We start from the raw sequence: 27,009 nt of genomic DNA on the forward strand, positions 1-27,009 counted from the left end.
GCCTCTCCCTCAATGAAGCTCGCGGGCACCGAGGCTTAGAAAAGCACACAGATTTATTGCATATCAATCTCATGTATAAATTCATTGGAGCATTGGAAAGATTACATTTGGTATACAGTCCTATTCTACAGCATTAACCTCCAAATCGGCTTCTCCTAGGCTTTCTCTTAAGGAAATGTCTCTACACAAGGACATTTGTGTTCATCACAAGCATCAGAATGCAATTTGCAAAATTGTTCTTTTCATGATTTCCTACACTTCACGTCTTATATCATTCTTCTCCCACAGAGATTTCCGTATTAATTGGGAACTGCGCCTCTTTTGCGTCAGCAGTTCAGGACTCCTAGTCTCAGACGTAGATCCTAATCACATATTCAATAAGTGCATCTACAGAATTTTCCTTTTAATAAAAATTTCACCAACAGACACGATAATGACCGCTAAGCAGGAGTCATGCACAGTTTACTTATAAACAGAACAGAAGCAATTTACAATCAAGGGGGACATGGGGCGAGCGCCAGCCTCCTTCTCAATGGTCTTTTTAAACATTATATGAAAACCAGACATTTACATTTGATTTCTTTTTCAATACTATACAGTTCTAAAAGAAAAAGCAAAACAAAACGAAACTAAACCAAATCTGTAATGTAACAACGGCAGAAGGTGGCGGGCGGCACAGGTCTGTGATTCTGCGAGGATTCTTTATATCGACCTTAAGGGACAAAGTCCATATACACACACGCTTTAAATTACAACTCTGACACCAGGGCTCAGCATCCCTTGTGCCGAAAGCGCAGTGGCAATGCACGTGACGCTGAAGGCAATTGTTAGAATGACTTTTGTTCACAAGTGAATCACACGTTTGGAAACTCAAGCTGCCTTTTATTTATTTATTTATTTTTTTTCCAAAAGTGGTGATACGGATCAGTGACAGAAAAGAACAAAACAAACACAAAAATGGAATGGAAGTAGCAGAGGAACTCTTCTAGGAAGAATGCAAGGATGGTTTTGTCACAGTATCACTCATTGCTACAGAGACACAGTTTCATGGCTTTTGATACCCGGCTGACCTCCACTGACCAGGAGCAGCTATGTCCCGGCGTCCCTGGCTGGGAGGAGAGCCTTGCCCTCCCCACCAAGGCTGCAGTGCAGGGGCGAGCTCTGCTCTCCCTCCCCCTAGGACAGCACAGTGAATATAGCTCAGTAGGTTTCAGTCACTTGGGCAGGGGGACGGGACAGAGGGGGCAGGGGACCACAATCCAGTGCTTCGAGGCTTCGAGTCTGAAATACGTGATATGTATCCAGGCAAGTGTTTCGCAGACGCTCACGGGGAAGCGGGGAAGGCAGAGGACGCCAGGGCCCTTGGAATTTCCAGGGCTGGACTCTGGGGACGTGGAGGTCTTGGCCAGTTGGGGTCTGGATGGGACAGCTGCACGCGTGGCCTTGTAAAGGAAGGCCTCTCCAGCTGGGCAGTCTCTCAGGCCACACCACGCCCACCCCAGCCACTGCTCCACACCCCAGGGCCCCAGGCAGGGTGCAGGGGCTCGATCCTCTGGGTTGAAGTCAATGATATCTTGGGTCCCACTCATGAAGGGTCTGCCAGGCCCACAGAGGAGGAACCCCATGTGCCCAACCTGGGGATGAGAGCAGGAACGGGTGGGGACGTCGGCTCACTGGGGGCTGGGGTCTGAGGAGCAGCGGAGGGCAGGCGCGAGGAGGCCTCCTTCGGAATTTCCATTTGGGGGATGGGGGTTGACAATCCAAGGAGTTAGCATTGGGGCAGCATTTGGGCTGAACGGAAGGGCCCTGGACACCTGGCTTGCAGCCCTGACCCTGGCCACCTGGCCATGGACACAGCCGCATCCCTGTCCATGCTGCACAGTTACATGGCCCCGTTACGGTGTGGTGACAGCTGGAGGCCAGAATCTCTGAATTCTCACAGCCGGGCCAGGCTCCCTGGCCCTTGTCATCTCTGGGCACCAACACTGCTGGGCAGAGCAAAACTGGGAGGGCGAGGCTCGCTGGGGCCTGGGGCCACGCTAAGTGTCGGGGCCGTGTTTTGGGGCGCACCAGCCCAGGAAATAAGTGCCGCCTTTGTCAGGGGCTCTAAGAACAGGGCCTCCTGAAAACGCCAAGTGCTGGGGCCTGGGGGGCTGAATGCTCAGGAGAAACTGGGCTTGCCATCATTTTCAGGGGGACAAAAATATATGACTTAAAACGTGCAACCAGGACTCTTGGGAAAGGTGGAAGGAAAGAGTGCCAAGAGAAGACAGGACGGTTAGGAAGACAGCCGAAACGGCGGGATGGGACTGGGGGATCCGGAGACCAACGGTAAGGGCGGCCCTCATCGGTTCTGCTCCTGCTGAAAAGACACGCTGAGGGCTCCATCCGTCCGAATGTCCCACTTCAGAGAGATGGGGCCATATTGCAAAAAAAAAAAGCACACACCTTACTCTTTCGCAGAAGAAACCATATAATTTGGGTTTACAGAAATGGGGTGTTTATGTCTGAGGTTGAATTTTTACAAGAATCCCATCTAGATCAAGGGAAACTGGAAATTCCTACGGGGTACCTGGTGGGTCTGACCCAGGGGATGTTGTGGAAACGCGTGAGAAGGCCTGAGCGGTTGTGTTTGCAGATCCTGGATCCTTCCCGACACGCCGGCTGGCTCTTCTGCAGGCAGCTCCCCCGCTGCCCCGGGGGGGCCACCCCATGGCCCCAGCGCACGCACAGGTGGGTCCTGTCTTGCCTCGTTGTGCAGATCTGGGCACAGTGGGAGGAATCCCTTTCACTGTGATCCATCGGGTTGAGCCTCCTGCAGGAACCTCCCCGTGGCAAGTCTTCAGTGCAAGCCTGGACCGCCCGGCACCCACAGAGACGATTGTCTTTTGTCCTGGAGCAGCCAGGACACCTCCCGTCACCGCTGGGGACAGCCTGAGGAGATGTCCACGCGTGACACAAAGCCTGAGGAGATGTCCACGCGTGACACAAACCCACACTAAGGCGGCTTGCACCACTCCTGTTTGTATTTACGCTCTTTTTTTTTTAAGGGCAACTTGGGCATTTTTTTCCTCTTCTTGTTGGGACACTATCATCATTTTTTCTTCCAAACAATACAAGAAATAAATAGAACACTTGTCTTAAATGCAAATGTAACTGAAACGCAAATTTAACAAAAACATATGATTGTCTGGTAAACGGCAGCAGGGACAGCAGGATTCATGGGGGGGACGGGGGTATTTGGCACATAAAAAATCGCCCCACTCCCACACGACACACAACCTTATCACACGGTTTTGGTCCTTCACCAGATATTTATATTAACATTATTTCTTCACAATAAGAATGTCTAATGCCAAAAATACTGTTAAGGAGGAAATAAAATAAGAAAAGAAATGAATTAGAAAAAATTACAAGTTATATACAGATTAAGGTAAATTCCATCAGGGAAAAAAATTATTATTTGAAATTGGCCCCTATGGGAATAATTTAAAGCCCATCCGAGTGGGGAAGAAGTTGCGTCCCAAGAGAGGGAGGCGGCTGGGCCCCGGGGGCTGTGCTGTCTCTGCTCCTTGCGGCAGGTTCCCCCGACGCCCTTCTGTTCTCAAGCTGTGTCTCGCCAAGAACCCGCAGGAAGAGCGACGTGGCGACCGTGTCGTCCATCCGGAGTCTCAGGCACAGGTGCGGCTTGTTGGCCCGGAGCGATCCGCTGGGATTGCTCCCCAGGGCAGCCACGTGGAGGACACCGGAGCCGCCGGGGTCAGGTGGGAGGTGGGAGACCCAGGACGTGGCCAAGGCCCTGCCTTCAGAAGACGGCGCTGGGTTCCCGCGTGGGGTGGCCGAGGCAGGGACAGAGGAGGGAAGGAAGATGGGTGCCCGGCCACATCTCTGCATGGCAGACCCAAGCCATGGGCCCTTGACTTCCCCATATAATTGAGGGATCTTGGGTGGGGACCTGTGGATTCCTCTGAAGGCCACGTGGCGGCCCTGACACCAATTCCATGTCACACAAGGGCAGGCACACTTCCCATCCCAGCCTCGGGCAGGCCTGCAGCCCAGGGCGCCCTGCCTAAGACTTCTTCGGCCGTCTGCATGGTTCACGGGTGTGGCCCCGCGCCTCTTGTTCTGCCTCGGGGCACCCAGCGTCACCTTGGCTTATACAAATAGGGACAGAGATAGAAAATTTCTCCATTATCTACAGTATAAAGAACACACCCAGGCACAGTGCGGGTTCCCAGGCAGACTCGGGTTTGCAAATGAGCTCAAATTTCATAGCAATGCAAAATTACTTTTAAAAAACAATTTGCAAGTCATTTTTTGATTTTTAAAAAATACTGTCTATTTTTAAAACCACATGCTTAAATAGACTCTGTAGTCAATACGGTTACCAAAAGGGTTATTCTTGTCATTTCATTATAAAAATCATTTGAGTGATCTCTCTTGAGCACACCCGTCTATCCATTCCCTTCCGCGACCCCACGCGGGCACCCGGCAGTGGCCACCAGCTTCTGTCTCAGCAGAGCGTCCACCTGCCCACTGGCTGATTCTGCGAGGCAGCTCCGTTGGCTGTCTTTGGACGGCCACCTGCATGGCCGTCACTGAACAGTGTTCTCAAGACCAATCCTTGGAGATGGTGAGACTCTACGACTGCTTTAGGGACTTTCAGGATCTGAGTTTCCATTGGAAAAGTCGGAATGAACCATGGTGGGTGGGGAGGATGCTGAGGAGTGGCCACACGCAGGGACAGGGTTCTCCGGGGCCCCGCCCGCCTCCGTCCTCCGTGGCTGGTGCCCTGGCTCTGGCCACCGGCCCCCGGCTGCCCAGCCCGTCAGAGGTGGTTGATGGGGTGAAATGCTCCAGACTCCGACGTGGCTCCGGTGACCTTCAACCAAGCGTCCAGAGAACCCTGGGAGGGGGTGTGGAGAGGAGTGTCTTCGGAAAGGGACAGCATCATTGCATACGCCTGGCGGGGAGGGGATGACACACACACAGGACAGGCAGGTGAGCGCGTGGGCAGGGCGGGCCATCCCAGACAGGCAGGTGAGCGCGTGGGCAGGGCGGGCCATCCCAGACAGGCAGCAGATGGGCAGGGCGGGCCATCCTGGACAGGCAGGTGAGCGTGTGGGCAGGACAGGCCATCCCTGGCCAGCAGGGCCAAGCCTTGTCCGTTCCCAGCCTCCCGTGGCCCTGGCCTGGCTCAACCTTGCCCTGGGCCACAGGGGGCAGAAGGAACAAAAGGGACTAAGAGACCCGGATTCTCCCCGCAGCCTGGAAGAGGAAGACGTGAGCAGGCGTGACAGCGGGAGGGACGAGGGCCGCCCCCTGCTCCGAGTGATGCCAGGACATTGGGGTGCTGGTGCGGGGCCTCCTGAGCACACCAGCTCCCTTGGCTGCTTTGGGGTGCTTCCCTTCGAAGCCTCCTCTCCTTCCCACCCCTTCCCCCCGTTTCCTCCACCTGGTGATCAGCAGAAACTACAGACACATGTCTGGTCTGGGAGGGCCCTGGGAACTGGGGGTCAACAAGAGCCACCCCTGCCAGGGGATGTCTGTTTTGGTGACCGTGGGGACACCAAAGAGCTGCCTCTGGGACAGGGATGTGCAGCGTTTCTGGGCCGATGGGATTCTTAGGAAGTACAGATGTGTTTCCAGGCGTTAGTTCATGGGACATCCTTCTGCCCCCAGCACAGGGCAGGTGGGGATGGGACCTGGGGAGCGTCGTGTGTGGGTTAAGGGCAGGGAAGGTGGGGAAGCCCAGCACTGTCCTACCCGAGTTAACACTCCAGACAGAATTAGTAAAAAGACAAAGACAGACACGCAGACGGCTTTTGCTGAGACCTGGGGCAGGCCTGTTCCCTCTGGGAGGGCTGTAGAGTGCTGAATGAGACCCTGAGTCCCTACAGACTGGAGAGAAATGCGGGAGCAGGGCCCTGGGGCCACCTACCCTGAGGAGAGAAGACGAGAAGCGCCTGGGGCCAAAACCCTGGCACCCTCGCTGACCTCATTGCTCCAGCTGGGAAGCAGAGACTGCCCGGCTGGACAGCTCTTCCCCTGGGAAAAGCCCAGGCTGCAGGCCACTGGGGCCCAGATCAGAGAGGGAGGGAGACGAAGGCGGCTGGGCGGGCCAGAAACCTGCTCACAGACCTTTCCCACTGAGGACCACAGGAAGGTGAGCTGCCCGTGTCCATGAGTGAGCTCCCTCGTGAGGGTCCTGCCAGGGTCATCGGCTCTCAGCCTCTCCCTGCTGCGCCCCAGCTTGCGGGAGGGCGGTGGTCGCTGGGGCCTCTCTGGAGGATGCAGCGTGGGGGCGTTTGCGTGACCAGAGCTTCCTCAGGCCTAGGAGGGCCACGGCGGGAGAGGAGTGCTGGCTGTCCTCTGGCTGAGGAGGCCAGGTGGGGTGGGGGAGGGGCTCTGGCGGGTACCTACCTGGTTCTTAGTCTGCCTGCACAGTGTATGTTTTAAAGCCTCAGAATCTAAGGTGGAATTAAGCACATCTTTAACTTCAAATGCTTCCTCAGCTGCTCTGCGGAGGTCCAGCCCCTTCCCAAAAGTCGGCATCGGCTCCAAAGCTAACAGACCGCCTTCGTGGTCCTCAGCACACCTGCACCAATGACCGGGGAGAGGGAGGGCCTGCTGTTAGCAGACTGGCCTTGGCCGCCTCTCTGATGCTGCAAGCCCAGCTCCGGGCCTGCACGCACGCCGCTGCATCTCTGCCAGCCACATGCACAGGGAGACAGACACACGGACACACAGACGCCTGGACGGGAAGGCACACGGATGCAGGAGAGTGACGGACAGAGGTCAGGGAGGGGGTGAGTGCGTGCACACGCATCAGGCAGCAGGCAGGGGGCTCAGGTCTTGCGAGTGGAGGGTGGAGAAGAAGGCTTCAATTCTCTAAGACCCCAGGCAGCTCAGAGAGGCCCGGGGCTCCCTCTCCCAGGACTCAGGGGCAGCATCCAGGCTGGAGAGGAAATGCCACCTCCGAAGGACCTCCCCAGGGGCATCTGGGAATGCTGGCAGTGTCGCCCAGGCCCGATATTGGTGGCGAACACTGAGGACATGGGGAAGTGGCTCTGGTCGGCACAGAATGGTGGGTGCTTGGCTCCTGTGTGCCCACGGCCCTCTAGTGGCTGCACGCGCTGTCCCAGGCTGACAGGCAGCTCTGCTGCAGGGCCGGGGGCCTCCATGTCTGCTCAGTGCAGGGAAATGCCTTCCCCTCCACACTCTGCTTCCAGCCTCCAGGGCCCCTGGGGGTGGGTGGGGGGCTAAGGGCCCCTGACCCCGTTGCCCCTGGCCCAGCCTTGCCCTGGCCTGTGTGTGGAGGCCCTGAGGTGGCTGTGCTGGAGTAGGGGCTGAGCCAGGGATGGGCTCACGAGTGGCTGAAGAGGGAGGTCCCCCTCGTGATGGACGCCCACGTTCCCTCCCTGCCCCATCCTGGAGCACACGGCTGCCCCCACCTTCGGGTGTGGTCAAAGCCCACGGCCAGGGAGGCGGCTGGCTCCTCATCCTCCTCATCCTCGTAGGCGGCCTGGGACTCGGGTGCGGGGGACACGGTGTCATCCTGCGACTTCCCGGCCAGGCTGTCCTCATCCTCCTCCTCCAGGTCATCGTCATCCTCGTCCACCACGTCCTCCTGCTTCTCACTGGCTAGGCCTGGACACTGGGCACTGCCGTCCACGATCTGCATGTCCGCCCTGAAATGATGCAGGAGGAGATTGACCGAGTTTGGGTGTCTCTGTCCTTCCCATGGACCCCCAAAGGCTGGTGACTCGGCTCTGCCCCCACTGCCTCCCCCGACAACACTCAGCCCCCTTCCTGAGGGAGCTCCCGCGGGTCCCTGGGCCCAGCCACTGACTCTGCAGAGTGAGGCACAGAGGCCTGGGGGCGATCCCGGGAGAGGAGGGCAAGCGCTCGGGGCGGTGGGGGCAGGGCAAGGCCCAGCAGCAAGCTGCTATGGCCGGGAGGACACCAGGGCCGGGGCGGTGTTGGGGTGGAAGCAGTGGGCAGTCCTGTGGGGAAGCTGGCCCTGCACTGGCACGGGGGTTGGGCAGTGCACGAGGGGCACCCTCAGGGCAGACTTCGGGGGGAAGGAATTCAGGCTGACAACTCGAGGACGTGGGCACTGGCCCGAGAGCCGGGAGCCCTGGAGGGCTCTCTGGGATCTGGAGAGTGAGGGCCCAAAGCCTGCTGTGAGCAGTCTGAATGCACCAGGACAAGCTTGCTTGGGAGCCTGTGGGGGACTCTTCTGCAGCCCAGGGCTCTGCTGACTTCCCTCAGGGTTACTGCAGCCCGGCAGGACCCCTCCACTCCGGTTCCTCAGTATTAAATAAAAAAGAACAAAGCGTGCATGGGCGTGGCTGGGCATTCTCATTTCTTTCAGGAAGAGCCACTAGAGTTTGGCTCATCTTCATGTTCACGACCAAGAGCTGTGTCTTGGGTGGGCTGGGCCCCAGGGGAGCTGAGGGCCCCCGGGCACATGCTGGACATGCTGGTAGAGGGGCCCAAGCAAAGGGCAGGGCACGCAGTTTCTGGACTGCCCATGCCCAGAGCCCCAGGGCCACTCTTCCTTGTCCTCACTCCGCCGGGGGGCACTGCCTCCCGCTGCCCTGGGAGGTACCCACGGTGTGGGTGAGATGCAGGGTCCTGCTCTTGGCATCCAAGCAAGAAAGTGACAGCGTCTCACGGCGACCGACCTCCGTGTCTCGGACTCGCCTGTGTGCACGGGAACTGGGCTTGGGGAGGCCACAATTTCCTGGCTCTCCACAGACAGTCTCTATCTCTTGTCTTTCTGCCTTCCAGGACGGACAGAACCTCACCAGGTTACAGGGCTTGAGGACAGTTCCTCGGTCCTGGTCGCCTGTGTTGGGGGCCAAGAGCGTCCTGTACACACACCCATCTCCTCAGCCACGGAGCTGCTGGGATCCGGGTCCTGGTTCTCACCCTGGTTGTTGGTGAGGTGCCCTCGGGTGGGGTTCTGTCTTTGGGGCCTGTGCCCTCTCGATGACACGAGGACATACCCCCCCTCCCTGTCCACTCTGAGGACGGGATGAGATGGCGCAGGGTGAGAGCCCAGGCTCATCACATGGGCATGTGCTGTGAGATGTCATCTGGTGGCCCCACGTGGGTTTGCATGGGCTTCCCACCAGCTGGGGGCAGGGACTTTGCCCTCTTTATGTCTGCGGCACACCCCCCATGCACAGAGTATTTGCTTTTTAGTGTTGGGGAGCGGAGCATCCGGCACGGACACAGAATAGGGCCCAGCGGCTGGTTTGGCTCCAACAGGGAGGACAGTCAGTTTCCCAGAGCTGCCCAAACCAAGCCCCACAGAATGGGGGCCTGAAGCAACAGCCGTGGACGCTTTCACAGCTCTGAGGCCAGAAGTCCAAGATCCAGGCGAGGGCAGGCCGGGTTCCTTCCGAGACTCTGGGGGAGAATCTGTCCCTGGTCTCTCTCCAGCTCCCGCTGCTGCCGGCCCTCTTTGGCCATCCTTGGCAAACCTTGGCACTCTTCGGCCCTCCTATATGACCCTTGGCCCTCCTTGGCCATCCTTGGTGACCTTTGTCCCTCTTAGGTGACCCTTGGCTGGGAGGTGCATCACCCTGACCTCTGTCTCCATTTTCCCTTGGCCTTCTCCCCTGCGTGATTTTCTCCAAGTGCCCCCTTTTTAAGAGGCCGTCAGTGCCGCTGGATTGGGGCCCACTCTACCCAGTGTGGCCTCTGCTTAATCCCTCCTTAAAGACCTTATCTCCTAAGAGAGTCCCATTCTGAGGTACCGGGGGCTGGGACTTCCACCTGGGAATGCTGAGGGACATGATTCAACTCAGGGGTTCACGGGGCTGCAGGACCAGGACTCCTGACAGAACTGGATCCTTCCTGACGGCAGAGGGCAGGAGCTGGTTCTGCAGGAGGCCCAGGGAACGTTCCCGCCACCCCAGGGACTGGCTGCCTATGTCCACCTTGCCCTGTTCTCATTTTCGACAGTGACGCAGGGGCTCTCAGGACCAGGCCAGCTGGACCCGGGGACCTTGCCTCAGCAGGACGGGTCTTCCGAGGGCCTGAGTCTGAGTCCGTCTGAGGCCGGCTGTGCCCGTATGTTCTGAGGTGTGGAGAGCCTCCCTCGTCCCCACCCCTAGGGCTGTGAGAAGCAGGGCACTGTGGGCCTTGCCATAGGCGAGGGGGAGGCCCAGCCACATCTCTTTCTCTTAGAGACAGCCCTCTGCCCTGGTGGGTCTCCTGCAGTGCGGCCGGGCTGCACCCTAGCTCGGGGTAGGGGGGCCTTGCTGTCCTCCAGGTGGTTCAGCCTCCGCACACGCTCCTGGTCCTGGGCCCACCCCGGCAAGGATGCCATTGATGAATCCTCACTTGTTCCTCGCCTGGCCTTACTCTGGGAGCTGCAGTTTAGGGGATTGTGCCTGGGGACGGGGCTGTGGGGCGTAGGTAAGGCCTGGCCTGTGGCGCTCATGGGTCTGACACGCAGCTGCAGGGAACACGAACAGCTCCCATGCGGCTGTCTCAGCGTGGCCAGGGCAGAGTTCCTTTCAGGCCATCGTTCCTGGAGCCCACTGGGGAATGCCAGGACAGCCTGGGGGCTGCAGAGTAGGTGGGGTTGCACTGGGGTGGAGGTGAGGCTTTTGGGACCAGGGCCCAGAGCCACCTTCTCCCCCCGCCCCTTCCTCTGAGCCCGCTCTGGGCTCTGATGGATGAAGATGCTGAGGGCCCTACAGGTGAGCTCACCTTCCTAGGAGGGGCACAGATTTGGAACGTGGCTTTGCCAGAGCCAGTGTCCAACTGCCTCCTGTGTTTATTGCTTGGATGCCTCTTTCCCAGGTACCCCCACTCTCCTAGAAGCAATGACAGGAAGACGCAGCCCTGCCCTGGAGGAGGGGATGGGCTCTGAGGGAGCTGGGGTCTCAGGGGGATTCTTCTTCACCTACTGGAGGTGGTGGGGAGTGAGCTGGGCCCTGTGGGTACAGAGCCTTAGAGCACTCATGGCCAGTGCGGTAAAAGCTTGGGATCTGGCCCCAGGTTCTGGGCCTGAGCAAGACACCCCACTTCTGTGGGCCTTGTTTTCCCTTCTGTAGAATCAGGGGATCACCCCCTCAGGCCTCTTGGAGTTTGGAACACCTTCGGTTCTCTGCCAGCTGGCTGGTGTTAGCTTTCACAAAGGAAGCAGCCCTGCTGGGGTGTCTGAAGGCTCCCCCAGAGTAAGTGAGGCCCACGGAGCCCTGGTATCCCAGGTTGCACAGAGCATGCGCCGACATTCCTGGATCTGAATTCCACCATCGTTCTGCTGCTGTGTGTCTAGACGCACGTGCGCCCATGCGTGTACATGTGTCTCTACGTGTATGCACACGGCTGTCCGTCACACATGTGTATGTGCACACACTGTCCATGTGCATGTACTTGCATGTGTGCATATGCGTGTGTGTAGATCTAGACAGACATGTTTATGCATGCACATGTTATGTACACATGTGTGTGCATGTGTGCACGTGCATGCCCGTATTTGGGCACCTGCATGCAAAGGGCAGGGCACACAGTTCCTGGACTGCCCATGCCCAGAACACAGCCCTGTCCCCAGGCACGTCCTGCCCTGTCCCCAGGCACGATCCCCTAAACTGCAGCTCCCAGAGCAAGGCCAGGCGAGGAACAAGTGAGGATTCATCAATGGCATATGTATACACATGTATACAAACGTGCATCTCTGTGTGCATATGTGCATGTGAATGTGTACATGTACATGGGGCATACCTATGTGTGCATGTGTGTGCGTGCATGTGTACACATGTGTATGTGTGTACATGTGTGTATAAAGGTGCAGCATTTTGGTTTGGAAATCTTTAGTGCCTCAGATTAAATCAAAATGTCCTTGAGTGTCAGCGGCACAGCTGAACTTGTGCCCGGCTTGGTCACCTGGCTAGTGTTTTGCACAGACATATGTTAACAGTGAGGTCATAAGCCCAGGGGTGCTTACTCTCATGACTCTCCAGGTGGAGGAACTGAGGCAGACAGCGCAGCTTCCCCAGGTTCCCAGAGCCCAGGGGCCTCACCCTCTGTGGTGAGGCCCCCACTGCGCCTATCTGGATGTGTTAGGGGCTGGTGCTGGGGTGGAGGTGCATGTCCTCTGAGGGTGGCCACGCAGGGCTGTTGGCCAGGTCCAGACTTTCCCCAGCCCGAGATAATTTTCTTACCGTTTCTCTGTTCGCGTTGATGCTTGGTTCATCTCACTATTGGCAATAAAGTTTCTGATTTCCGAGAAATAAGAGTCTTCTTTCTCGTCTAAAAGTGCGTGGTTGTCCGACTCTGAGGTGGGAGAGGATGCGCTGGTCCCCAGGTGGTTCGTGAGGACCCCGGGGTGCTGGCTCACTGCGGAGGGGCGGGAGCGTCAGGGGGCAGCCTCTCGCTGAACCCCTCCCTCCATGGGGCAAACCAACCGCGAACGGGGCACACTTGGGGTGCTGTTAGGGAGGCAGGTTTCTTAGGGACACCGGAGAGCACGAGGTTCTCTTTAATGACCACGGTTTGAGGGGTGCCTGTTGGCTTCCTGAGGGGTAGTCTGTGGCCCTCTTCCCTGCCCAGCGCCCCCTCCCCTGCTGTTCCCCCTCCCCCTCTGTGGGGCCTGCCCGTGTGGGTGCTCTGGGGGCTGCCCCACCCCGCGTGGCCCACCTGGTGCGTTCTCGTGCTCGTGCTTCTTGAGGTGCCGGTCCAGGTTGGTCTGCTGCCCGAAGCAGCGGTTGCACAGGTGGCACTTGAAAGGCTTCTCCTTGTTGTGGATGTTCCGGACGTGCCGCTGGAGGTTCGAAGAGATGCTGAAGGAGCGGTCGCAGTACTTACACCTGGAAGAGGCACACGCGCTCCTCAGCGCCGGCCCCGGCTCTGCATGGCAGGCCGGGCCACAGAGGGTGGGGGGAAGGGAGCCCGCGCCCCTGCCCCGTGCCCCGTGCACAGCTTTGCCCCGCCGTGTCCCGGAGGTTGCTGGATCTCCCAGCTGGAGAGCCAAAGGCGTCCTGGGGAAGCTGTCCCTAGAAACAGCCCCGGCTTCAAGAAGCAGGGGTTCACGCCTATAATCACAGCACTTTGGGAGGCCAAGGCGGGTGGATCACGAGGTCAGGAGATCGAGACCATCCTGGCTGACATGGTGAAACCCCGTCTCTACTCAAAATACAAAAAAATCAGCCAGTCGTGGTGGCGGGCGCCTGTAGTCCCAGCTACTCTGGAGGCTGAGGCAGGAGAATGGCGTGAACCCGGGAGGCGGAGCTTGCAGTGAGCCGAGATCATGCCACCGCACTCCAGCCTGGGTGACAGAGCGAGACTCCGTCTCAAAAAAAAAAAAAAAAAAAGCAAGCAGGCGTTCACCCTCCTACTGTTCTGTGGGTGGTGGATCCCCCCGGAGTGTGCCCTGTGTCCCCTGGGCAGGCGGTGCGCCCGACCCTCCAGCGTCTCCTGCCCCCTGTTGTCTGGGTCTCCCTGGCCCCCAGGCCGCGGGGCCGGCAGGTCTGCAGCCGGAGGGTGACATGCTCCTTGCAGCCTCCAGAGGGCGGCCTTGCTCCATGGAAAGACACTCGGCAAGGCCCGTTTCCCAGCCGGAGGGGCTCCACAGACCAGCTCCCTGTGACCTTCCTCCTCCACCCCTCGAGGTGGCCGGGGGCCCCTGGGCAGGCCCCGCCTCACTTGGAGCCTCAGTTTGCCAGTCCATTCATGGAGGGCTTGGGGGCTGCCCTGGATGTTGCTACCTGTTGGCTGCCTCCTCTATTAAGGACACAAAGACCACACTGGCCCCTTTGGGCACTGCCGGCTCCCGGGCTCGGTTTATCTTTATCCCCCCAGGGTGGGCAGGGCTGCTGCCGGCCTGCACCATGCACGTGGGAAAGTTGGGATCAGACCCCCTTCCTCCACCTGGCCTCCACGGCATCAGGCAGAGCAGGACTCTAACACCCTGAGTTTATCAGAGCAAGGCCCCTTGCGGCTGGAAAGTCATCATAATGAGCGATCGAGGAGGGCTGCGTGTGGAGGGTTCCCCTCAGTGTGGGGCCCTTGGGCTGGGAGTGACCTTCACAGCCACACGTGGTGACCCTGCAGGCAGGGAAAGGGAGGGTTGTTCTCTCCCATTTTTAGAGAGCGGGGCTGAGAGCTAGGGGGCCTGAGCAACACGTGCATTGAGCAGCAAGAAAATCATGCCTGAATCGAAGAGGGGGAGCTGGGGACGAGCTAAGGAGGAACCCCATGAGCTCTGTGCGCTGCCTCTGTGAAGACAGCCTCCTCCCTGGGGGGCATCCGGCGGGGGGCCGGGACTGGCTTACTGAGAGGCACCCGGCTGGGCTGGGTGACGGTGAAGGGAACCCTGACTGCATGGTTTTCAGTTGCACGTGGGTGCTTGGCATGTGCGCGTGTGCCATGCCTGTGTGTGCACACTTGTGTGTGCTCTTGGTCATCAGAACGCCCGCAGCGGTGCTCATCTGATCCCACAGGCACACACGCACTTGAACATTCTGTTTATATGATCATGCGTTTTCATATTTTGAAAACAAAGCAAGCTCCATGATGTCCATGGCACAGCACACAGAAAGTCTACCCACTGCAGCAGGATCCTGGCCGGGGGGGCCTGGCAGCAGCTGGAGACCAGGCCAGGGCCTCTGTGGGAGCCTCTGTGGAGGCACCAGGATGGGGCAGGGTTTGTTCACCCGAAGGGGGTGTGGCCGTCCTAAGCACAGTGGCCTTCGTTCCCACAGAGGACAGGACTCCGAGAGGCCCCACCCCGCCCCGACCGGTGCCGGTGGCCCGCTCCAGTGCAGCATACGGGTCACATGCCCTTGTCACATGGATGGGGACGTGCCTGGCGACACTCGGGAGTCCTGGCCTCCCAGACCGGGAGGGGCTGTGTGGCTCGGCCTTCTCGGCACGGTGCTGCCCCGTACAGGAGGGGCCCGGGCTGGTGTTTGCTATCACAAAAGCCTGGCGAGGGAGTCTGACCTGCCATCAACACACCCGCAGGGGCCTCCCCAAGGCAGGAAGCTTCAGTCCCACACCTTCCGGGTGCTGCCGCCGGGCCCAGGAGCTCAGCATTCCCCACGTGCAGGGGCTGCGGCCGTGAGAAACTGTCCTTGGAATCTCAGAGCCTGCCAGTCTCCCCCAACTCCCCAGGCTGCCTGGTAAAACCTAGCAAGTCTGATAATGGGTCCCCTAGAGAACGGGAGGCAGTCCTGGAAGAAGGGCCCTCCTCTCCCACGCCTGGCCGAGGCATTTCCCCATCCCACTTCGTCCCAGCAAACTTCCCTGGCGCTGCCCTAAGACTTCATCCACTCAATTCCCGAACCTTCCAACCTTTGCCGGAGGCCAGGCTCACTCTGGCCTCTTCAACAGTAGACAGGCAAAGAAGCATTGGTGATCGAAGTCCCTGAGCTCCCCCAAGTGACCCTCAGCCTTCTCTGCTCCTGACCCCAGGGGCCTGGCCTGCGGGCTTCTCTGGGAGCCCCTGCTCCTGCCCGGGTCAGCTGAGCTGCCTCCGGGCACCCGGGTCCCAGCGTCTCCTCCCACAGCCCAGTGACAGGCAGCGCCCTGGCTTGGACCGGCCATCCACAAAGCCTGCCCTGGGCGGCGCTGCAGTTTTGTTTTACTCTGCCTGTGAACTCACACAAGAATAAGGCCAAGGATGGAGCCCTTTCGGCAGCAGGGTTGGAGATGCTTGGGTGCCCCCCTACCCGACGTGTCCCACACAATCTCCCAGAAAGGAGGGATTTTACACCCTCCAGTGCATTTTCTCACATCCCCCACCCTGATACATCCTTAGACTGGAACGGTGGTGCCCGGCCCTGGGACCGCCATGCTTTTGAGGCTGGCTGACTGCTGAGAAAGGACACACTGGACTCTGCATCTCCAGCCCGGATGCAAAGCACCTGCCAGTCTGAGCATTCAGGCTCTGCCCAGCCAGAGGCTTCCCACCCAGCTGGGGCCATGTGCCCCTCTGGCATGTTGAGGCAGCCCAATCTGTCTGCCTGCCTGATTGTCTGTCTGCCTGCCAGTCTGCCTGCTTGCCAGTCTGTCTATCTGCCTTCCTGCCTGTCCATCTGCTTGTCTGTCTGCCTGTCTGCCTGCCTGTCTGTCCATCTGTCTGTCCGCCTGCCTGTCTGTCTGCCTTCTTGCCTGTCTGCTCTGCCTGTCTGTCCATCTGTCTGTCTGCCTACCTATCTGCCTTCCTGCCTGTCTGCCCTGCCTGTCTGTCTGCCTGCCTGTCTGTCCATCTGTCTGTCCACCTGCCTGTCTGTCTATCTTCCTTCCTGCCTGTCCACCCTGCCTGTCTGCCTGTCTGTCCATCCATCTGTCCATCTACCTGTCTGTCTGTCTGCCTTCCTGCCTGTTTGCCTGTCTGCCTGTCTGTCTGCCTGCCTGTCTGTCTTGTCTGTCCGCCTGCCTGTCTGTCCGCCTGCCTGCCTGTCTGTCTTCCTGCCTGTTTGCCTGCCTGTCTTCCTGTCTGTCTGTCTGCCTGTCTGTCCGCCTGCCTGTGTGTCTGCCTGTCTGTCTGCATGTGTGCTCAAACACGGCTCATTCAGTTCCTGGTTTCTTTGGAAATGCAGAGACTTTTGCAGAAACTCCACCTAATGGCTCTTGCATAAACCCTAGCAATTGTGGATCCGAGGTAAGAAATGGGATTGGAAAAGAAACTTGTTCATAAAACTGGAGAGCAAGTCCCTTGTGTGAAGCTCTGGAGCCGGGGAGAGCCACGGACAGGGCTGTGCGTTCAATTTGGTTGCAGAGAGCCCTGAATGTGGCCCTCTCTTGCTTCTAATCTAAATAAATGGCCCAGACAGAGAAGTCCATTTGAAATTTAGGGGAGCCGTGAGCCCAGGGCTGCGAGGGAGCAGAGTTCTCCGAGCAGCTGGGGTCTGCGTTGTAAATAAGCTGACAAGCGGCCAGTGAAATTGATGGTCTCACTGCGTAAAATAACACGCCCGTGAGCTCCAAAAGGAAGGAGAGCGTGCAGGGTAGCCTGGCCCTGGTGCAATGCGGAGGGCCTTGAGAGGACCTTGCTGTGACCGTGCCTGCTGCACTCCCAGAGAAGCCATTGGCAGGGGAACAACAGAGTATGGGCAGGTCAGGGGGAGGTGGCCAGGGCCCCCGAGCCCCTGAGCACTGGGCAGCGGCATCCTTCCTAGGATCCAGTGGGGTCTCCTGCAGCCACTACAGGGGGATCTGCTTTTGGTGACTGTAAAAGTGAGGGAAGAGGAAGAAAGAAGAGATTTTGAAACCCAGCCGTAAAAATACAACTAAAAAAGAAAGGACATGCACGGGCCGTGTGCAGCCCCCGATGGAAGCACAACTGTGCCTCCCTTGCACGCTCCAGCTTCACACAGAAGGCAGGATGGAGCCTGGGGGGATGACGGAAGCACACGGCAGACCAGGGAGTCAGCAGCCCTGAGGCGGGAATCTCGGTCCCAGCAGGAGTCCCGGGCAGCCCTGCTCGCATCCAGGCTGTGACTCCAGGCTCCACTGGGCAGCCTCCCAGAGAGACCCCCAGGCCGGCTGTCAGGACGAAGACCAAGGAGCAGCCCCTCTCCCCACTCCCAGTTCAATTTTCATGCTTCTCCAACCCAAATCCCGCAAAGCCTATATGCTTAACTTTTATTTTTAAGAAATAAGACTGACATTAACTGAATCTCACCTTCCCGCTTCACTCAAAGACCTCTAGGCCAGAAGCTAGGGGCCAAGTTACCTCCAGGAAACGTATTTGGTGCACCAAAGGCTCTACGTTCCCTACCTCAGGGCTTTGAAACACATTCTGAACGATTTCAGGTCATCTGAGGCAAGGACTTAAATGGAAGAGGCTTCCAATGTCATCTGGTTTGATTATCCGATCACTCCAGGCAACCCATGAGAAGCCTGCTTCCTCCTGCTTGCGCGGGGCTGCGTCAGCCCGACCTCTCCAGGGCACACACATACGCACATGCGGCGGGCACACACGTGGGTGCTGGCACCGGAAAGGGGCTCACACTGGGGCGGGCATGGGGGGTTGAGCTCCTCTTGGCGGGCTTCTGGGGATGGCCGGCACTTTCCCTCCTCCAATTTAAAATCCTTCTGATTATCAAAGCCAGTCCAGAAACCACCAGTGGTATCAAAAGGAAAGCTACACGCTCCAAACCCCTCGGCACAGACCTGCCTTGAGCCAGATAAAGTCAGGATTTGCAACACAAACTTGCAAAGCAATTATTGTTACCAAAGTCGAAACTCACAGATTGGAGAGAGCAAAAGAAATCAATGATAATTAAATTCTTCTATAAACACCACCCCGACCCTCTAGGGGCTCTTAGCACACAACGCTGTCCAGAAGTCGGCTCTCATTACAGAAAAAACACACAGCTCATTTTCTGGGAGGGGACCAGACCAAATAAATCTTTCTGCTGCTAGCCTTTGTTAAGTTGTAAGTCACTATTTTTTGAAGGGTGGGTAAGGGGAGGGCCTGTGAATTGGGGAGGGCTGTGAGCGCTGAACAGATGACCCGTAAGTGGTATGAGCTGTCATTTACCCTGCGAGTTGGGACACAGCCCTGGGGCAGCCGGGGATGCTTGCTCTGTCTCAGAGTGGGGGTCAGTGACCACGACATGAACAGGTGCCTCAGCTGGTCTCCTTCCCCAGGAATGGAGACACAGACTGAGTCCCCAGTGCCTGCACTATCATGTGGCCCCTCTAGCTCTGTGTGGCTAGAGGACAGAAATCTTATGCTGTCAACTTAAGCTGTGTGAAACACTCTTTATCCCCAATGGCCTCTGTGAACAGACACACCCTGCATGTGTCACTAAACCAGCCTTGGCAGAAAACCAGCGTTTCCCCATTCGCCTCCCAGTTACCATTGTCTGGGGCTCTCGCTTAAAATGCCCACTCCCAGGCACTGACCCCGGTGATTCACGGGGCATCTCTGAGCCTCGGGCCCCTCATCTTTGAAATGGGATGACAAGCCTGTTGGGAGGCTGTTGTGAGCCCCAAATTCAATGCCTCCCCCATCCCGATGAGCTGTGTGACTGCTTCACTGCAGGTGCCAGCCGGCTCCTCAGATGAGAGGAGCACGGGGGGATCCTGGAAGCAGACGCACTGCTTCCCATCCAGGCTGTCCCCGGGACCCTGTGGAATCCCTCAGTGGGCTCCAAGTGGGGGGTGGGTCGCATTTGCATGGAGTCTTACTCTGCCTTTGGCCCACTCCCTGGCCCACCAGAAGTGGGGGTGTGGGGGCAGCTATGGCCGTCGTGAGATGAATGGAGTTGGGCTGGGTGTGGGGAAGCTGAGGCTTTCTCCCATGTGGACCCTCTGGGCCCTGGCTCTGGTCAGCCCTGCTCTGATGAGGATCCCCTGCCCCAGTGAACACCCTAGGGTGGGTGGAGAGCTGCTCCCTCACATCTTTGAGAGCCAGGCAGATGCCTTCCAGAAGGTTCCTGGGCACCTCCTGCCTCATCCTCAAACATCCTGCTGAGGCCAGGAGGGGAGGGCCAGAGTGACCAGAATTGAGCACCCGGCCCCGCCCACTGCCTGCTCACTCCAGCAGGGAGCCCTGGGAATGGCATACTTACTCCTAGGAGTGGGTCAGCGGTGCACGGAGGCAGGTGGCCCCGCCCCCACACCCGGCCCACGCGGCACCTACCTGTACGGCTGCTCCCCTGTGTGCGTCCTCAGGTGTCTGGTGAGATTGGCTGATCTGGGGAAGATCTTCCCACAGTACCTGGGGTGGAGGGAGGTGGGGAGGGTGAGGGAGGATTAGGGTGGGCTTACATGGCCATTTCCCAGAAATGGTTTCACGCTAATGCTCGGGGTCTCACACCTGATGAACAGGTGGACCCATCCCAGCGTCCCGGTTTCAGTCCCTTCCACGGCCCTGAAGCCCAGCCTCAGTTACAGAGCAGGCTGCCATGGGCCACAGCAGTAGACAGAGCAGCCCCTGCCCCCTGAAGCGTCTCGGCCCCTCAGTCTGGCGGTGAACAGGGCAGGCTCCAACAGACTTGGACGGGCCTGCACCAGCACAGGGTGGCCGGGAGGGTGTCATCCTGACACTGCAGAAATCGGCTGAGGCTGTAGCACTGGGCTTCCCATCCCTCCAAGCGCTGAGGTTAGTCACTGACCAGCACACCTCAGCCCCAGCCTTCCCAGATCAGGCTGGGCTGAGGTTGCATATTCTTGAGCTCCCAAGAGCACAGCATGGCGTGAGGCAGGGGAGGCCACCCAAGTCACTTATTTGCAAAGCATGACCTCAAGCAGATAACCAGCTGATTGCAGTGCTGTGCTTTCCTATGGCCGGGACTCTGAGTTTTTCCTGGAAGCACAGGTTCACAGCCACAGGTGTGGCACTCGAGCCCCGCCAGGGCTGTCCCAGCAGCACCACAGGGCCCCTCACCTGCACGTGTATCGCTCCTTGCCCTTCCTGAGGATGGGGTCGGAGAGCGTTGGGGGTGGGGACCGGAAGTTGAAGGGGTGGTGGGGGAGGGGCTGCAGGGAGCTGCCCGAGTCCGCCTTCATGGCTGCAAAGCTCTCCAGCTTCTCTGTCATGGTCTCTATGGCTGACATCTGTAGGCATAAGAGTGGGAGGTTATGGACTCAGCTGACTCTCACCTGTCTTCAGGGGCACGCACTGCTGGGGGTTCTGTACAATAGCATATCTTAGGGTGCTCAGGTGGGCACTGGAAGCAATGGTCTCCTAGTATTTTCTTGGACCCTGGGTTGGATTTTTTCACCTTTCTGTAGTCAGCCCTGCTCTTGTCCTTCCCTGAGTCCCAGTCCCTCGTTTGTAGTTTAAGGTCTTTCCTGCAGGAGCTGAAACTGATCTTTAGCAACCAGCCTCACTGCCCGGTTTGGGCGGGACCTGAGTGATACAGGTAGCTGATGTTTATGATTACCCCTTATCTGACCCAGGCCGGCAAAATGCCCAGCTGACTTGACTCCTGGCCAGCACTTCTGGTTGGCTAGTTTGGGTTAAATGCAGAATTACATCTAGTTTAACATTAAAAAGTTTATTTTTTAGTCTTGAAAAATTACAATAGCAACCTGAATCTCCGTTTAAAGCATAGATTGTGGGCCTGCAGAACCACTGCCACCAAGTGGCAGCATGCCAAAATTGCAGGCAAAGTACTAAGGAATTCAACAGCCTCTTTAAGACTTAATCCCACAAAGGAAATATTCAAAATAACAATGTCACATGTCACATGACACAGGGCAATTTGATATGGGCAATAGGAGTTGCCTCTCTGCTCCCTGGAGATGCCCAGGGCTTGCTCAATTAGGAGAGTGGAAGCATGGGATTGGCGGGCAGAGCTCTGATCAGAATCCCAGACTGTCCTGGCCCCACTGAGGTCTCTGACAATAGCGACAGGAGAGGGGAAGGGCTGGGCTGATGGAACTGCTCAGCATCAGCCCTGCCTCTCCCAGCTCCCCTTCTCTTTGAAGATTTGGAGCTGACCTCAGTGGAGAAGGAGATGGGCCACCCTGTGATATCTGCTGTGTGCCAGGCCCTGTAGGGAGCTGCACAGGGGCTGAAAAGGAAGAGGGTTCATCATCCCCTGAGGGGTAGCAAAAGGCAAAACAGGGAACAAACCCCGGGCCTCGGCACCACACACCCAGCCTGCTGAAGGTGGGGCCAGTGCTCCCAGGGCCCAATGCCTGACCCACAGGGCCCTCCAGACACCTTTGCTAAACAGGTATTTTCATAGCCTGCCTCCCCTGGGAGCTCCCAGAGAAGGGGATGATGAGGGAGGGCAAGGGTGAGGCAGGAGCTGATACAGATGCAGAGGGAAGGGAGAGCTTGGGGTTCCCCAGGTGCTGGTGTCACTGGGAGGAACTGGCCAGGGTGCCGGTCCTTGGCACCCAGCCTCCACGGAATGGGTGTGGGGGTGAGGAGAAGGGCAGGTGGGGACCTGCCTCATCAAGGGGCCTCATATAGGGCTCGCTGCCTCTGGGCAATGCTCAGAGCCAGCTCCACAGAGGTGACCCGCCCATTTACAGCAAGACCCTGGCCCTGGCTGCCCACTAGCAAACAAAACTATCCCATCACGCGGCTGGGGTCTCTCAGAGTCCGAGTGCCGGGCATCTGGCACTCAGCTTTTCGGAGACCTGCTTGCCAGGGACTTATCCAGCTGCTGCTGGTAGGGAGCAGAGGGCTTTCTACAAATGCGTCCCAGAGACCACATGACCCAGTGGTGGGGACGTTTTGCTATTTGGGGAACAACACTGGTTACGATAAAAATACCCAGAAAGAAATGAACGAGTAGAAACTCGTGTCCGTCCACAGTGGCCAAGGCCTCCCCTCTGGCCCCTTCCAGCCCCACCCAGGCTGTGGGGCTCAGGCTCCTCCCGCCCCTGCGAGGCAGGCATGCTCTCATCCTGATGAGAACGAGTGATGAGTGATGGGGAGATGGAAGCTGCCTTGCTCCCTGAGCCATCAACTGGGCCTCACCAGCCCCTCCGCAGCCTGGAGCAGCAGGGCTGAGGTCTTTGCACAGTCATGGCCTCTTGGGCTTTGTCGAGGTCTTTAGTAACTGGCGCCTTCTGCCCAAGTGACAGCCCAACCTTAGACCATTTGGTGACTTATTAGTCATGTCTCTCTTCCCGCCCCCCACCTCCTGGCTCCGGGCTGCAGGGACAGGCAGCGGGGGTGGCAGGCCCGTGGGGGCAGCGGGCAGGAGGGACAATGGAAACTGCCCCCCGCTGGGCTCCCTTCCTCGGGCCTGGGTGGGCCTCTCCCGCCCGGCTTGCTCCGCCCGATCAGATATTCCCGGCCTCGCTCCCCGCACAAACAAACACAGGATGCGCCTGGCTGGCTCGTGGCTCTTTCCAGCCCATCCCGAGGAAAATCAGGGGAAGTTATTAACCAAACTCCACGGCCCCGGGGAAACAATGGGAGGCGCTAAGTTTAGCTGTGAACTCAGCCTGGGCGCAGGTTTCACAAACCAGGTGGGGGGCCCGTCCACGGCGGGGAAGGCCGAGAAAGAGAACAATGCCCCGGTCTGGTCTGCAGTCTGTCAGGGCCAGGCCCACTGTGCGACCCTCAGGACCCTCCAGGTGCAGCCCACGGCGCTGCGGAAGGGGCCAGGCTCCCAGCAATGAGACCAAGTCAGTAGGGGACAGGAGGTCGGGAAGACTCTGCCCTGGCCATGCTGCCCACCCGCTATTTTGCTCCCAGGATGTGGCCTCAGGGGCAGGCAGGAGCACCTCCAGGCCTGGCAGGGTCTGCACCCGCCTGTCTGGACTGGGGGGCTCTCTGGGTCTCTTTCCAGACCCCCTGCCCACCACCTCCCTGGGGCCTGGCTCCATGCCCCTCTCTGCATGCTCAGGTCCCTCCTCTCTTCCGGTCCATTTGAACATACGCAGGTCCTGTGCACCCCAGAGAGAGCGCCCACGCTGGGTCCTGGGCTGCCACCTGAGGCTGCTCCCCTCACTCACAATCCCTGCCCTCGCTCCTCCAGGCTCTGCCCACGACTCCAGTGAAGCTCCTTCTCTCTCCTGGAGCCCAGAGCCAGGGGTCAGAGAGGTCCCTGGGGTGGCCCTGTGAGGATCACTCTCGGTCCTCAATCTCTCCAGCCTACAGTGACCTGAGGGGCCACAGGGAGAGAATCCTCCTCTGCCTTTGAGGGCGTCTGTGCGTGGTATGGCCTGGACGGGGACTTAGGCTCCAGCCTGGCCACTGAGCCTCGGCAGCCGGGCGGTGGGGCCACTGGCGTGTGGGTTACAGGGCGCCCTGACCTGCACTGAGGATGTACCTGGGGGTGGAAGAGCAGCGGGGACGGCCGCAGGTACTTCTCCTTCAGGGCTCCCACGGGGTCCGTGACCTTCCGCTTTTCTACCCTGCTGGACAACAGCACAGAGGGTTACGTACCCCACCGAGCCGCCCGCCCCGCCAAGCCACCCGCTCCACAGAGCCGCCCACCCCGCCTGACCATATACCTGGCCAGTCACAAGGCCATGGTGTGGGCCTCGCCGTGGCTGCCCCAACGCTCACCAGACTCCTCTGTGGGCCTTGGGGATGTCGGGAGCCCAGCCCACCTGCACCCCTAGACGGACCCTCCCTGTCACCACCTGCCCCTGAACACTCTCCCTCAGTGGTTCCCTCACACCTCCCATGCCTCCAAGGTCCCCTCGAGGGCCTTCAAAGACCCCTGGCTGCCAGCCCCCCTGCAGGTCATGGGTGCTAAGTGCAGGCGGTTGGAGTCTTCTCTGAAGGCCCCGTGCACCCCGGCTTAACTGGCCGGTCAGCCCTGCATGAGTGGGGACCACTCTGAAGGGGGTCCCTGGACCTGCTCACAGCACAGCGTGGCTCACACCAGAGGCTCAAGGCCTCCTCCGCTCCTTCTCTGACCCGGCCCCTGGCACGGGGTGTGCTGCCCGTGTGTGCTGATGAACGTGAGTGGCCAGCAGGTTTCTGTCCTGGGGAGGTCACCAGGGGCTTCCTGCAGCACCCAGACAGGGCCCTGTCTAAACACCCTCCAGGGCTGCTGGAGAGTACAGTTCCAGAACCTTCCCCAGATGCCGGTGACAAGCCTGCTCACTGAATCACAATGCAAACCTCCTGTGGTAAACAGAGGCCGTGGGCAGGGCTATCCACTGACCCTCCTTTGGCCTGGTGGCTCTTGAAGGCGGCCTGCTCTTCTCTGTCTGCCTGGGTCCCCATAGTGAGGGTAAGATTTGGGAGCCTCTTTCCCATCACTGAGAGCGCTTTGGTAAACCTGCCACCCCGTTGCAAGACACAGCACCCCCAGCATGTCTATGACTGGCCGCTTTTGCTTTATTAGGACAGGACTTGCTCAGGGTCTCCTGCCTGTCTCCTTGCATGGCGAAGCGGGGAGCACAGGGACAGGTGCTGGTGGGGGTAGGTCCCCCTCCCCAAGCCTAGCCCTGCTCTTCCAACCCACCTGCATTCTAGGGAGGGGCAAACCTGTCCAGAAATTAGGGAGTGGCATTAAACTCGCCTCTCCCCAAGAGAGGCATCAGAGACACAGGGCACTGGTGCCTAGAAAACCCTCCAATGCTTGCTTCATCACTCGCCTCCTCCTCCCCTCCAAGGACCACTGGCTCCTTCTCTGATTCCCCCGGGGCCCCCAGAAAGACACCCCCTCCCCATTCCCCCTGCCGCTGTGGCTCCAGGGGCAGGAGCGCACCAGGAGGGACAGGAAGCACTCAGCCCAGGCCCCTCTGACTTCTGCAGGTAGGGGCTGGGGAGAGCTAGACCAGAGACGACAGCTGGAGAGAGGGGTGGGGAAGGGTGGGGGTTGGGGTGGGGGGTGGGGGTTACTGGGGATAGGAGGCGCTCGAGGCCAACAGTGTGATGTCTGAGTGGTCATCGGAGCAAGCAAACTGCACGTGTCCGGGAGCACCCGTCCTGGCCTCCCAAACACGGCCCGGGCCAGGCACCTAGCTTAGGAGCAGCCAAGCCAGGCATCCCTCCTGAGGGGTGCAGATCCCCCCAAGAACAGGGGCATCTTCCTGAAGTCAGCAAAGGCCGGGGGACGACCTTGGAGGAGCTTGAAAGAGACACCACCATGCACTGAGCCCGCCCAGCACCGCCGCGGCCCCGCCCCAGGGAGAGCCAGTGAGGCTGGGGCGCTGAATACCTGTAGATGGGGTCCATGAAGAAGGGCGAGGGCTTGGCGTAGTGGAGCGGGGGCTGCTGGGGCATCCGCGCTGGGCACACCTGGGGCAGCCCCTCGCCGGCGCCCAGCTTGCGTTCCCCGTAGACGTGGTTCTTGCGGGGCTCCCGCCCGCCGCCGTTTTGGCTGGCGCGGGCCCGGCTGCCGATGCTCAGGTCCAGCGGCTGCTCCTCGCCGGATGCGGGGGCCGAGGGGCCCTTGGGCATGGGCAGGATGGGCTTCACGTCTTTGGGCTTGGTGGTGAGATCAAAGGGGCACTCGGCACTGGGGCCGCCCACCTTGAGGGCGTCCCGGGGTGACTTTGGCTCGGCCTTGACCAGCAGGTTGTGGGCGAGGGCTCGGTCCGTGAAGGGGTAGAGGGAGTGGGGGAAGTTGGGCAGGAACTGGAAGGGGAACGCCGAGTGGTAGGGGAGCGAGCCCAGCTTCTTCTCCTGCATCCCCATGAAGCCGGGGCCAAAGTACTTCTCGGCAATGGATGCGATGGCCTTGATGGAGTCCCCGGCGGCGCCCGTTGCAGTCAGCAGCTGCTCGTCGGGTGGCGGGAAGAATGAGTGCTGGGAATAGAAGACGGGCACCTCGGCCATGCTGTTCGGGGCCCCCGGGGGCGCCAAGCCGCCCCCAAACTCGGGCTGGCCCTCGGCGGACTTGCCCTTGCCCTTGTCCTTGTCAGGGTCGCTGTCCACGTCGCTGTCCAGGTCCGAGCCCGTCCCCGTGGTCGTGTCCAGGTCGGTCCCCGTAGTGGTGTTGACGTCCTCAAAGTCACTGCCGTCCGACATGTCGCTGCTCCTGGTCTTCAGCTTCTCCACACAGGAGTCCTCCAGGCGGCTCTCAAACTTCTCCTCGGGCCCTGCAGCTGCCGTCGTGCCCTGGCTGCTGTTGCTGACGGCGGAGACCAGGGGTAGGGCTGGGTTCCCCAGGGGACTGGGGAGCTTGGCGTCCTGGGTGTGGTTCAGGGGGCTCTTGAGCAGCGGTGTGGGAGGTAGCAGAGGCGGCCGGGGGTACAAGGATGGAGGGAAGATGCCCGGGAAGCCGGGGGTGAGTGCGGGGAACGTGGGAGGCGCCGTGGAGAAGGGCAGGCTCCCCGGGTGCGGCCTGGAGGGGAAGTACTCGTTGAAGCCCAGGCTGGCGTGATTGAGGCCAGGGGAGGGTTTTGCCTTGTCCATCATGGGGCTGGGGGTCAAGGGCAGGCCCGGGGCAAAGATGCCGCCCGGCGTGTAATGGTTCTTGCCCTCGCAGAAGCGCCGGTGCTTGTTGAGGGAGGAGGTGGTGCTGAACATCTGGCCGCAGTCCTTGCACTTGATCTGCGTGCGGCAGTCGGCGTGCATCCGCTTGTGCCGGCACAGGTTCGAGAACTGCGTGTAGGACTTGTGGCAGACCTCACCTAAAACACCAGCAGAAGCCA

At 59.3% G+C, this 27,009-nt stretch overlaps 1 protein-coding gene across 5 annotated transcripts in view; it reads right to left on the reverse strand.

The window, feature by feature from the left end:
• Nucleotides 1-266: 266 nt before the first annotated feature.
• Nucleotides 267-27,009, reverse strand: part of PRDM16 (PR/SET domain 16) — a 375,795-nt gene continuing 349,052 nt past the window's right edge. For 2 of the 5 annotated variants that reach the window (XM_016952782.4, XM_016952776.4), the window contains exons 9-17: nucleotides 25,572-26,988; nucleotides 23,724-23,808; nucleotides 20,369-20,538; nucleotides 19,622-19,699; nucleotides 12,664-12,833; nucleotides 12,189-12,363; nucleotides 7,455-7,691; nucleotides 6,424-6,598; nucleotides 267-4,963 (exon numbers count right to left, since the gene is read on the reverse strand). In XM_016952782.4, coding sequence (XP_016808271.3) covers nucleotides 4,829-4,963; nucleotides 6,424-6,598; nucleotides 7,455-7,691; nucleotides 12,189-12,363; nucleotides 12,664-12,833; nucleotides 19,622-19,699; nucleotides 20,369-20,538; nucleotides 23,724-23,808; nucleotides 25,572-26,988 — 2,642 coding nt within the window. In that variant the 3' untranslated portion in view covers nucleotides 267-4,828. Of the gene's footprint in view, nucleotides 4,964-6,423; nucleotides 6,599-7,454; nucleotides 7,692-12,188; nucleotides 12,364-12,663; nucleotides 12,834-19,621; nucleotides 19,700-20,368; nucleotides 20,539-23,723; nucleotides 23,812-25,571; nucleotides 26,989-27,009 lie in introns of all 5 variants that reach the window. The other 3 variants (XM_016952775.4, XM_016952769.4, XM_016952780.4) reach the window with 2 other exon arrangements.

Source organism: Pan troglodytes, chromosome 1, assembly GCF_028858775.2.
Source record: "Pan troglodytes isolate AG18354 chromosome 1, NHGRI_mPanTro3-v2.0_pri, whole genome shotgun sequence".
Lineage (NCBI taxonomy): Eukaryota > Metazoa > Chordata > Mammalia > Primates > Hominidae > Pan > Pan troglodytes.